At 42.1% G+C, this 13,148-nt stretch overlaps 1 protein-coding gene across 4 annotated transcripts in view; it reads left to right on the forward strand.

The window, feature by feature from the left end:
* The window catches only part of LOC133107865 (transcriptional regulator Erg-like), a 47,416-nt gene extending 42,854 nt beyond the window's left edge, over window positions 1-4,562 (forward strand). For all 4 annotated transcript variants that reach the window (XM_061217119.1, XM_061217117.1, XM_061217118.1 and 1 more), the window contains 3 exons: window positions 122-178; window positions 853-900; window positions 1,735-4,562. In XM_061217119.1, coding sequence (XP_061073103.1) covers window positions 122-178; window positions 853-900; window positions 1,735-2,255 — 626 coding nt within the window. In that variant the 3' untranslated portion in view covers window positions 2,256-4,562. The remainder of the gene's footprint in view (window positions 1-121; window positions 179-852; window positions 901-1,734) is intronic.
* Window positions 4,563-13,148: the final 8,586 nt, after the last annotated feature.

Genomic DNA, 13,148 nt, shown 5'->3' on the forward strand with positions numbered 1-13,148 from the left:
TGAGTGCAAGAATACATTCTGATGTCATCGTTTTCTGGCCATTCAACTCTACCACCTGATAACAAGTCTATTTTAAACGATGGTATATAAAACAAAGATTGATTGTTTCTGCCTTTCATAGGTTCCCAGCTGTCTCCTGCCATAGTGACCAAAACTGAGGACCAAAGACCTCAGCTGGGTGAGTAGGTAGCGTGTTACACGGAGATGTTCAGCTGGGTTAGCATAGCATATTGGACGTAGATGCACAGCTGGGTTATCATAGCGTATTACACAAAGATCTATTGCTGGGTTATTGTAGCGTGTTACACAGAGATATTGAGCTGGTTTAGCGAAGCATGTTACACAGAGATGTTTGGCTGGGTTAGCATAGTGTGTTACACAGAGATGTTCAGCTGGGTTAGCGTAGTGTGTTACACGGAGATGTTTAGCTGGGTTAGTGTAGGCTATTACACAAAGATGTTCAGCTGGGTTATCATAGCGTATTACACAAAGATCTATCACTGGGTTATTGTAGCGTGTTACACAGAGATATTCAGCTGGTTTGGCGAAGCATGTTACACAGAGATGTTTGGCTGGGTTAGCATAGTGTGTTACACAGAGATGTTTAGCTGGGTTAGCGTAGTGTGTTACACAGAGATGTTTAGCTGGGTTAGCGTAGTGTGTTACACAGAGATGTTCAGCTGGGTTAGCGTAGCGTGTTACAGAGAGATGTTCAGCTGGCTGACTCTATAGCATGTCACAGTGAGATGTTCTATTGGCTGATCTAGAACATGTCAGTGAGATGTTTTGCTGGGTGATGGTGTTATATCACAGCATTAAAACCCAATGTTTCTGTGGGCCGCTTTACTGCAGATCCCTACCAGATACTCGGCCCAACAAGCAGCAGGCTTGCAAATCCAGGTACGGAATTTTGGGTTGGGCGGGGGGTGGGAGGTCTCTAGAAAGCACAGCCTCAGCTTACCCTTTCCACACACTCTTCAGTGTGTCTGCACTTTTAGAGAGTATTGTATTGGTTCCAATACACCAGACAATCATTTGAGTAGTGGATCCTTTTTGTGTGAGTTGCAAGCCACTTTATGTCCTCAAATCAATATACCTCAGAACCAGCACCCCAACCCACTAATTGAAGAAGGGGAACTAGTGGGCAACTGTTTTTAGGTTTAAGTTATACTTCATGAATCACAAAAGTCATAAATTAATTAACTCTGTATTAGAACTGAATTACCCACAGAATGAGTGTTTTTGTGTCAAATTTTTTATGCAAATATTTTAAGGGTATCCATAACACAGAAATTGTGCAACAAAGCAATAATGGTTGGCGAGCCCGTTGCTATTGTAGTAGACATGTGAAATGGCACTGAGATTGGTCCTGGAACGGGTGAGACATTGAAGTTCAAAATGTGATATTTCCACTGGGAGAGCCAACCAACGCAAACATTTAGTGAGCACAATATACTACACTAAACTGTAGGGAGGTCATTATAATTGATCACATGGGTTCATTGTTCCTCTGCATTTGACTCATCCTAGCTGCTTAGGAGTAGTGGGAAGCTACAGTACAGTGCCTGGGGACCAACTCCAGTTCTGAGGGCAGTGCCTTGGCCAAGAGCAATCAATGGCAGGAGTGTAGCAGGAGTATCTTGCAGTCATGTTTATAGGATAACTGCACTGAAGGAGGTGAGAGATGGTTAACGGGTGACAGTGACCTCCTGGCATCTCCTCCTCCCTCCCCAGGCTCGGGGCAGATCCAGCTGTGGCAGTTCCTGCTGGAGCTGCTGTCGGACAGCGCCAATGCCGCCTGCATCACGTGGGAGGGCACCAACGGCGAGTTCAAGATGACGGACCCGGACGAGGTGGCGCGGCGCTGGGGCGAGCGCAAGAGCAAGCCCAACATGAACTACGACAAGCTGAGCCGCGCCCTGCGCTACTACTACGACAAGAACATCATGACCAAGGTGCACGGCAAGCGCTACGCCTACAAGTTCGACTTCCACGGCATCGCGCAGGCGCTGCAGCCCCACCCGCCCGACTCGTCCCTCTACAAGTACCCCTCGGACCTGTCCTACATGACCTCCTACCACCCCCACCAGCAGAAGATTAACTTTGTGAGCCCCCACCCCCCGGCCCTCCCGGTCACGTCCTCCAGCTTTTTCGCAGCCCCCAACCCTTACTGGAACTCCCCCACGGGGGGCATTTACCCCAACGCCCGGCACCCTGCCACCCACATGCCCTCCCATTTGGGCACTTATTATTAGACTCGACTTTGTGTGTGGGGGCGTCCGTTAATCAGCAGGAGGAACCAAAAGGAAAATGAGGAGCTAAACACCCTGAAAGGGGCTTTTTGTCTGGGCAAAAAAAAACGTGAAGGCAAGATGGCGGAGGATTAAATTACAGGTGTCGGAAAGGAGCAGGGGACCAGTATATGAATTGCGGAAGGGAACAGAGAGCGTGTGGGTTTTGACCAGGTAAACCTCTTGGTAATTGAGGAGTGAATGAGGAGGTCTCTGGTCACGTGGGCTGTTTGGTTGAGCTGTGATGAAGGCAGAGGGAGTTTCAGCTGCTCATATGTTCTCATTAAAAAGAGCATCGGGCTACAGTAAACTCACAATAACCACGTGGAGAGATATCCACTATATCTTAGCATTAAAGGACTGTATTTACTGAAGTAAACATATCATAGGAAAGGAAAATGTGGAAGAAATAGGTGTTGAGAAGGCATGGGTAAACGTGGAACTGTAGAAAGGAGCAGCGCTGTGTATTGGGGAAAGTGTGGAGGAGGTAGAAGCTGTAGTATATATATGTAGAAATGCGTAGTGGGGACAGCATGAAGTCAGGCAGCAGACAATGTAGGGATGTGGTAGAGGGAACAGGAGGGTACAAAAACATAGTTGATGTCAGAGGATGTGCAAACTGAATGGAACTAAAATATTAACAGAGACCGTGATATATGACTTTAGAAATAAACGGCCGTATTTATCTGGTTTATACCACAGAGCAATGGCATTACCGAAGGCAGTAAGAAGCCTTTCACTTGACTGTTATTCTTAAAGGAAATGTTCTAAGATTCCGTGTTTGGCTAGCGATTTAGAAAACTGGAATCACGAGTATTCTATAAATACCGTTGGACCTCGATGTGTTTCGAGAGCGTAGGAGAGCTCTGTGGCCACAGGCTTTACCATGAAAACTCTGCCAAAGAAATTTTCTAAAAAAATAACATTTTTTAATGTTTTCCTTCTTTTCCTGAGTCACAAACGCTGTGCGTTTGTTAGATTGAAGCACAATATCAGTGTTATTTCTTTTTATATTTTAAATATATACTGTAACTTAATGCATTATACACTACGAGTTGAGCTCAGCTAGTCAAATTACAGAAATGATAGTAATATAGGAAAGATTAATGAAAGCATATTAAAAGAAATAATAAACAAAGGAAAGTATGGTGGCCTTGGATTTTTAATTTATGCAAAACAGTATTTGTCTTTAGGAAACAGTAGTAGTTTGAACAAGTAGTTTAAAAAATTGATTGTATCTGACACCAAACGTGCCACTACTAACATGTAATTTTCAGACATCAGCCATACACCCATGAACATATTACTGTGCGTTTTCCAATGCAAAATTTCAAAATTTCAACTTTAAGCAGAGGTTTACCAAAGCTGCTTGCCAATCAACATAATAACCACAGCACAGAATTAACCTCTCTTGGTTTACTTTCCACAGATTCTGCTATCAGTGTTCCTAAAATCCCAGATTGGCATGTAAGAAAAAGGCACTAACAATGATAAACATTACCAGTGCTGCAGCATACCCACATCATGCACTAGAGTACATGCAACGTGCTGAAGGATAATGATGGCTATGGTTGCTAAATCTGTCAGACATGCAATCTTTTATCCATAATGAACTGTAGTCATAAAGCACTCAAGTGCTGTGGGACTTTGGTGCTAGGAAACAAGGAGAACAAGCAACAGCTACAGTATGTATACTCCATCTTATTGTGCCCATTGTACTTTACATTGATATTAGTTTGACATTGTCATGAATAACTGCTGTTGTTGTTATTGCTAAACAATGTAATGTACAGTATCCATTCCCTAAAACTGAATTTGCAGTACTGTGAGCTGTTAAATGGCTATCATAAACATAGTCTATATTTAGATTATGATACATTTGGGAGTAGTTATGCGTGTTGTTTTACTATTGTAAATGTACAGTAGCCATATAGTAAAGTACACATTTTTAAACATTCCTGTGGGTGCCTCTAAAAACCCATTTGTGGAAAGAATTTGTCGAAAGGCCATTTAGTTGGGATGTGGTGAACATATCTAACCAAGCCTATTTTTGGCCAGATAATGATCAGATATTTACAGACATTATAGGTGCAGTGCTTCTTGAGCTTGAAGAATAATGACCACCCACCACCAAGAAGCAAGAATACCTTGAAACCAGGGAACACAGTACTGGGATTTCTCACAGAGGGAAGGGTACACAGAAAACATATACGGTCATATTTTATATGTTTTTCTATTGTGCAATTATAATAAAGTATTTTTGAACCAAAATATTTTGGAACCTTTTTCATTTTCATTTGAAGCATGAACACTTGACACTTGCGGGGTTTGCCTGACAGCACATGAGACAGGAGAACTGAGCCAAAACTGGTTGTGTGTGCGTGCATGCATATGTGCATGTGTGTGTAGCATGCAGCAAGCTCTCAATGTTTTATCCCAATGATTTTTACTCCTGGTCCTGGAGAGCTGCAGGGTGTGCTGGCTTTCATTGTTACTGGGTAGTTAATTGATGAATAAAGCAGTCGATTACCCAGTTAACTCAATTCCATCTGGTTTCTTTGGTCTGAATCGGTTGCTGATGCTGTATAAAGACACACCCTGTGGCTCTCCAGGACCAGGAGTGAGGACCCCAGCACAACCTCTCCAGGACAAGGACCAGGACCTGTTTTATCACAAATTTCACTTTGAATCAACACTTTGAACCTACACACGTAAAGTGTACTTGCCACAAGAGGGCAGTTTCTTGATCAGCCTTCTTAAGTGCAAAGTGCTTCATTTATCTGTAGTACTGTGCTCCTGCTCTGAAAATGGGTCACACACAAACAAACCACCATACACTAATTTGTCTGGCGTAACATTTGTGGTTATCTTTATCATTACTACACAGTACCCATCTCATTTTGAAGTTGCTTGCCTCATCCTCTTTTACCGTTTTGCACATGTACAAATGTAACCTTCATATAGTGGCACACGGTAATGTCCAACCCACCGTCCTACAGATGGTGTAGATTCTGTGTTTGTAGCCGGGCGGGGAGAGCAGGTTCTGGAGAGTGTGCAGCCCACACAGGGGCAGGAGTGCATGCCCAAAACCTGGACACCTGCAGATGCATGAAATGGCTCTATTTCCCTCTGTGGAGGCTTACCCCATTCAGCCCTAGTGCAGCCAGGGGCCAGTGGGTTTTCATTAGCGGTGTAAGAAGCTGGAAATGACTACAGTATGTCTTGTCGAATGGGGGGTTGAAAGCAAGATTAGATCCTTCAGCTGATCCTTCAGCCTCTGTAGGATGCACGCTATTTATTAACTGTTTAAGAACCTATTATTATTATTATTATTATTATTATTATTATTATTATTATTATTATGACTGGGACACGCAAGGTCAGTGGTTCTAATCCTGGTGAAGCCACAATAAGATCTGCTCAGCCGTTGGGCCCTTAAGCAAGGCACTTAACCCTGCATTGCTCCAGGGAAGGATTGTCTCCTGCTTAGTCTAATCAAATGCACATCGCTCTGAATAAGAGCGTCTGCCAAATGCCAATAATGTAATCATTATTATTAGTAGTATTGTATTTTTATAAATGTTTAACTTGCAGTTTTGAAAACAATAGTGCTTCCATATGAATTAAAATGTGGTTAACATGAAAAATAATTACCACCTATTCATAGTAAGTGCTTGCATGTAAGAATCTCAGAAAAGCAGCAGAATTTCTATTGTAAGTCTGCATATCCCTAATGTCCCTGGGTCCCTTGTGTTCGGTGGCTGAGAACTGAAGTGGCATAATAAATTGATATCAACATGTGAAAAGCACTTCAAAAAACCGCTTTAAAGTTGTTATGATAAGTATTCCCATAAACGAACAACATGCTAGTTCTGTAAATGAGAGGATGAAGGTTATTATATTTTATGTATAATTAAGAGAGCTAAGGGCCTAACTAAGCAGTGATGAGCCATTCATTTATAACACAATTAACTGAATTCCCTGCTGTTTAACGAACACAAGATTTACTGAGAAAATTCAGGTGTTTTTTCTGAGTTAATTCCAGAGTTGTGAGGAAAATTAGTTCTGGTTTTAGAACAGCAGAAGAGGAAACTGCATTTTGCAAGATAACTGTGATAATATGATTCCAGTGAAAATCTAAAATCTAAAATAAAATCCAAATGGGGAAATTTTTCAAAGAATGCCAATACGCTGATGCTTTTCCAAACCCTGTCTTGTGTATTTTATCAAGATATTTATAAAGACTTTTTGACTAACAGTTGACATTGTCCACATTGAGGTATATACTGTATGTGTTCTGATGAGGTGATGGTGGGAGTTGGTGTGACGTGAGTGTCAATGGTGAAACCTGATAGGCTATGGGCACCTGTTGAGTATTGCGACTATCCAATGGAATGGTAACCTGAGAAACCGTTGCTGTTGTAAACCGATGTAACCAGCTGGTGGGAGAAAGCTAACCGTGTCCTATTGCTATGGTGTCCTTGTCATTGTCACCTAACCGTACAACACAGACACAAACCTTTAATGCCTTACTGTAGCCATAGGGCCCAACATACACTTACATCCCCGTGTAACACAGTGGTTGGTATCACAGGCTTTCTCTGGACTTGAATTAATGTATCCCAACGTAAAACAATGAAATAAAATACTACTTCTTTAATACCACATTTGGCCAAATTGAGACTGGTGGGTATAGTGCACGGGACGAATTAATTTCTGATATTGGGCAAAGTATACAGTAAATGATAGTACAAATTAAATAAATGAATAAATAATTGCAAAATATAAAAAGTCTGAATTTGGTCTGTTGGGGAATATATTGTATAATTAGGCACATTTTAAATTAGGAAAGTTTATATTGTACAGAAAAAAATAGATTTTTTGGGTGGTAACCATGATATGCACTGTGAAAAAGCTAAAACTAAAGGGAAACCAAAGTCTTTGAAACTACAATCTCTCAATTTCACATCTACAGCATTAGTTAGATATCAAAAAGTGACGATTTAGAACAACTTTTTTACTGAATTATATTCAAATTATTTTCAACAATTTTCAAGACGGGACCTTTAATTTAGCCACAACTATTTTGCACAAACAAAAAATATCTCCTGAAGCAGATACTTAAATTTGGAGCGAATATCCACCCTTGTTTGGCGACAGCTCCGGAGCGCGCAGATGGTCTCGGGAAACGGCAGCAGCGTGGTGAAATAAAGCCTTTCAGGAAAGACATTTCAGGTCTATCCGTAGACTTGGGGAAATATTTTCAACCGTCAGCTCTCATGCCACCCAGCCTGATAAACAGGGATTAATGTGCTCTCCAGAGAAGGACACTGCTCTTGATCTACCGCGAAGCAGTGGAGATGTGCTGGCACCAGTGGGCGGATGCCTGCATCCGTGTGTTTCTGTTTTAGCGGCGGTTGGAAGGCCTGAAATAATCACTCAGGTTAAGGCTGGTGATTTAATGGCAAGCAGTAATAGCAACGCTTGACAGCTTGATACCTGCTCTCTGAAAATGTGAAGCAAAAAGCCAGTCCTCGCCAGGGTGTGGAAGGCACGGAACCAGACGACGCATGAATCTCCGATACAACTTCGCGATTTCACTGAAGGCTCGGTTGAATGCTTGCCTCGGTAAAGCGTCGTTGCGTTTCATAAATAAATATAGTCGTGTCTGTTTGACAGATACATACTTTCTTTCTGCACGATGGAAATGAAAATCGTCCACACCAAATGCATGTGAGATGAGATCCAAAATAACAAACACATCTATGCAACCGTTTCTGATTGATATCCTTGCAAATGTTATGCAAGCTAAGCAAGGTTAAGTTTGGTTACTTACCTTCAAGCTGTGATGGTTTGCAGAAAGGTTTTAAAGCACCGCGGTTAGAAAGGAAACACAAGAAGTTTGAATGCACTTGCAGCTTTTGGTGATCAAATTACACTATTGTAGGGTGGTATGTGCCCCACAGCTGCCTGAAAGTCGAAGCTGAGGCCCCGAACTCCAAGGGGAAGATATACTGCTCTGAAGATACCTGTAGTTTTCCCAGCAGATCCATGAGGAGGCCTGATGGGACGGGGGGGACATTGGCTCAGGAGGTAAGAACAGTCGTCTGGCAATCGGAGGGTTGGCGGTTTGATCCCACCCTGGGTGTGTCGAAGTGTCCCTGAGCAAGACACCAAATCCCCAATTGCTCCTGGTGCATTGCATGGCTGTGTGTGAATGGGTCAATGTCGGAACTGTTCTGTACCCTCAGGTCCTCTTAGCACTCATACTTGTGTTTGATTGGCACTTCATTGTATGTCGCTCTGGATAAGAGCGTCTGCTCAATGCCATGTAATGTAATGTAAATGTAATGTAATGTCAATGAGAATCATCAATTGAACAGCGCTTTCGATAAAGGTGCTATATAAACGCAAACATTTACCAAAAGCACAGGACACTGGTTTGTTTGAGGGGAGGGGGGCTTAGCTTAAATTAAATTGGCTGCCATAATGACCCCATTTCTCAATGTTTCTATGTCTTGACATGAAGGCAAGCTTTCGTCAAACAAAGGCAATAGCTTTGCTTAATTATTTCTTCCAAAACACCCAGCCTATTACAATTCAAAAGTCAACATTAAAGGAGTTTTCTGCCACTTGGCTTCGGCTAAAAGCCTTACTGAAAACACACTGGCACTGACTGCCAATTCTACCTAATTGACTGGTACACCTGCGGTGAAATTGAACAGATTCGTGAAAAAAAGGATGCCAGCAGAATAACACCAGTATTTTACTGATGAACACAGTATGCCAAATGCTTGGACCTTTAAAACAGAACAGAATGCGATTATTACTATACTGTAATATTGAATGTTATTCATTACTATGGTTAAATTAAATAATGTATTTCAAATCATTTTTAAAAATCTATTAATTATGGTGTGACGTATCTCAGACTACTGTATAACCATGTATGCAGAAACATTGACTAATATTATAAATATTTCATCATCGCAGGTCTTTTCACATTTCATTGCTTACAAATGTTTGCAGTCTCATCACCTTTAATTGTAAAGAATTAAAGGAATTAATTTCTGTATGAGTGTAGGGCTGAAAGTAAATGATATGTGCATCCTCTAACATCATTTGGGAATACAGTTATTCATATATTCACAGCACAGTATTTCTACTTTCTTGGAACACTTTTTTTTCTTCTTTTGTCAGGTCATTGGGGTTGTGTTATTGTAGTTTTAGTGCGGGGGAGAGACACTGTCAGTATGTAGAAGTCCTTTTCATCAGATCAGTGGTCCTGGAGAGCCACAGGGTGTGATGCCTTGTATTCGCTTTAATATTAGCAACCAATTCAGACCCAAAGGAGCTGAGTTAATTTATCAATTAAAGCAGTTAATTATACAGTTAAGTGCTGAGTAACAACAAAAGCCAGCACACCCTGTGGCTCTCCAGGACCAGGAGTGAGGACCACTGCATCAGATCGTGCTCTATAAGTGGAAATGGTATGTACTGGACCTCGAAGGGCTGGAGGGCAGATACACGTGGTCATGTTATGGTTGTATGGTTCTGGTTCTGGTTCAGAGACAGTGGAGGGCCTTGCTTGTTTTTCAGTCCAGCAGACAGATTGCCTGCAGGTGGCCCCAGCTGGTGGCCTTCTCAGTGGCTCTGGTCTGCTAACTCTGTGCATAAAACCATGAACCTCTCTGCACAGGGTCCATGTGTGTACACTATGGCACACACACAGAAGTGCACACACACACACACACACACACGTGCACACATAAGTACATGCACACGTGCGCATGCTTTCTATCGCTCTCTCTCTCACACACACACACACACACACACACACAAACACACACACGACTATATAACCGTGAGGCTTTGCTAAAGTGGCCTCACGCTCCCTGAATGACTGACGACCATTTTACACTGGTGAATGGCTCATTCCCCTCATCTCCTATTCCAGGAAAAAAAATGTATATTCACACAGCATTTTCACATGAATTAATCATTAACTTTGCCCTTGCTGGGCAGGGTTTAGTCCCACCCTGGTGACTGGAAGAAGAGGTAGAGAGGAGACCGTCCTGCTTCTTGGTCACCGTCACTCCCTGTATGAACCGCAGCCTTTCACCTCCAGACAGTGCCTTCATTACTGCGATTTTAAAATGGCTGAATGAGCGCGGGGGACAATTCTGTTCCTTCGGCAAACTAGTGAGGCAAGCGCAGTGGAGTCAGAGATTTTCCAGTCTCTGCCAATGGGCTGCTGGCTGCATCAGTGCATAGATGCATAAAGATGAATGTGTGAGCATGTGCGTGTGTGTGTGTGTGTGTGTGTATGTGTGCAGGTGCGTGCTTGTGTGTGCGCGTGCGTGCGTGAGCGTGTGGGTGTGTGTGTGTACGCTTATAGAGTATAATCTGTAGAATTCCCAGTATTCCTTCAAGGCAAAAGTCATTGTATATGCTTTATGTGACATTCAAGGCAGTTCACATTAATGCAGCCTTTTTTCCAACAACAAAAAAATATAAATGCGTGTGCCTATTTCCACAGTGCAGAATATAGCCATACAGAGCAAAGCTGTGATATCTAAGGCAGGGTTAACCCGGCTCTTCATTTTTAGTGTCAATCAGAGGCCAAATCTCTCTGTAAATGCTTATTGAATGTGCTGCGTATTGCCCCAGGAAAGGCCCTGGTATAAGGTGCCGCTGCTGAAGCCATTTAATACTGTGTTCTCTATATCTCTGCGCACAGTTTTTCAGAATTTTACATTTTCGCCATTATTTTTTAATGTCTTGCCATGGAGAATGGGCAAGGAATTACTGATTAAAAATTCATGATTAAAATGAGGTACAGTAGAGGAAACAGTCCCTCCATTCCTGGGCATTAACACTTTGTGCGATATAAGCTGGTGCAGAGTTAGAAGAGGCTCATGTTCAAATGCAATACACTCTCCGAAAAAAAGGTGTGTACAATCGTCTGTAAAGGTATAAACTCTTAATATAGAAGTTTGTATAGAATTTGTACCCCTTGACAGCAATACATGATTAATTTGTACCTTATTGATGGTAAAAGATGTGTATGTATTAGTAGCCAAACATAAACGTTCATTTACTCTACTTTCAGGATAAGTAGAACAGGAAATAAACAGAACATGTGCCAAAAGAAATGAAATGTACCGCCACAATACTTTTATTTCTGAGAGCGTAGACAGAACTGTTTAGTGCTACCATGGCTATGTACACGATTCTGTTACAAAGCAGAACAGTCTAGTGCTACCATGGCTATGTACCTGACTCTGGTACAAAGCAGAACAGTTTAGTGCTACCATGGCTATGTACACGATTCTGGTACAAAGCAGAACAGTTTAGTGCTACCATGGCTATGTACCTGACTCTGGTACAAAGCAGAACAGTTTAGTGCTACCATGGCTATGTACCTGACTCTGGTACAAAGCAGAACAGTCTAGTGCTACCATAGCTATGTACACGATTCTGGTACAAAGCAGAACAGTTTAGTGCTACCATGGCTATGTACACGATTCTGGTACAAAGCAGAACAGTTTAGTGCTACCATGGCTATGTACCTGACTCTGGTACAAAGCAGAACAGTTTAGTGCTACCATGGCTATGTACCTGACTCTGGTACAAAGCAGAACAGTTTAGTGCTACCATGGCTATGTACCTGACTCTGGTACAAAGCAGAACAGTCTAGTGCTACCATGGCTATGTACCTGACTCTGGTACAAAGCAGAACAGTTTAGTGCTACCATGACTATGTACCTGACTCTGGTACAAAGCAGAACAGTTTAGTGCTACCATAGCTATGTACCTGACTCTGGTACAAAGCAGAACAGTTTAGTGCTACCATGGCTATGTACCTGACTCTGGTACAAAGCAGAACAGTCTAGTGCTACCATAGCTATGTACCTGACTCTGGTACAAAGCAGAACAGTTTAGTGCTACCATGGCTATGTACACGATTCTGGTACAAAGCAGAACAGTTTAGTGCTACCATGGCTATGTACCTGACTCTGGTACAAAGCAGAACAGTTTAGTGCTACCATGGCTATGTACCTGACTCTGGTACAAAGCAGAACAGTTTAGTGCTACCATGGCTATGTACACGACTCTGGTACAAAGCAACACATTTTGAGCAAACAAATCCTCTTCAGGCAGCACGGAGGCACTAAAATTGCATTGTTCTGCTTGGTTAACTTTGATGCGAAACATAATGAGCGTGAACATTAATACTGACACCACTATGCAAGATTTATTCTCCAAACTGCATATGGGCCATACAGCCATAATGGAGCAAGTTATTGCTGTGAAGAAATGTGTGCTTCATGTAGGTGCTTAATCCCTGACCTACCTCCATTAAAAACCGTTTCCATAACAGCTCTGTGCATGTCCTAAAAATGAATTTCTAATTGAGAGAAACAGACTGCAAACAGGGTCTGTGTTGCTTTCATCAAGCGCAACAAAATGACATGACAAATGACAAAATGCCACAGGGCGGGTCTTTCCGCTAATTACTTGTCACTTAGATTACCCTCCCGCTCATAGGTGTGGTTATTTTTATAGTTCACATGCGTACTTTTGTTGGGTGTCCACATGAAGTTTTTGAAAATGTTTTTTAAAGGCAAGATGAAGAAAACTTTTTTGTGCAACTGCTGAGTCCAATAAAAACTACAGTTTTGCAGTTCAGTCAAAATGGATTTGTCACACACCATAACACACCCTGGGGCAGACAGAAGAGATGGACACAGGGAGGAAGAAAAAATTGTCGGGTTTCCCTGGCGTTTTATTATTTTATGGGAACTAGAGTCCGTGAGCCCAAATGTAAAATAAACAAATCTTCACTCACGGGAT

This window comes from Conger conger, chromosome 13, assembly GCF_963514075.1.
Source record: "Conger conger chromosome 13, fConCon1.1, whole genome shotgun sequence".
In the NCBI taxonomy this organism is placed as follows: Eukaryota; Metazoa; Chordata; class Actinopteri; order Anguilliformes; family Congridae; genus Conger; species Conger conger.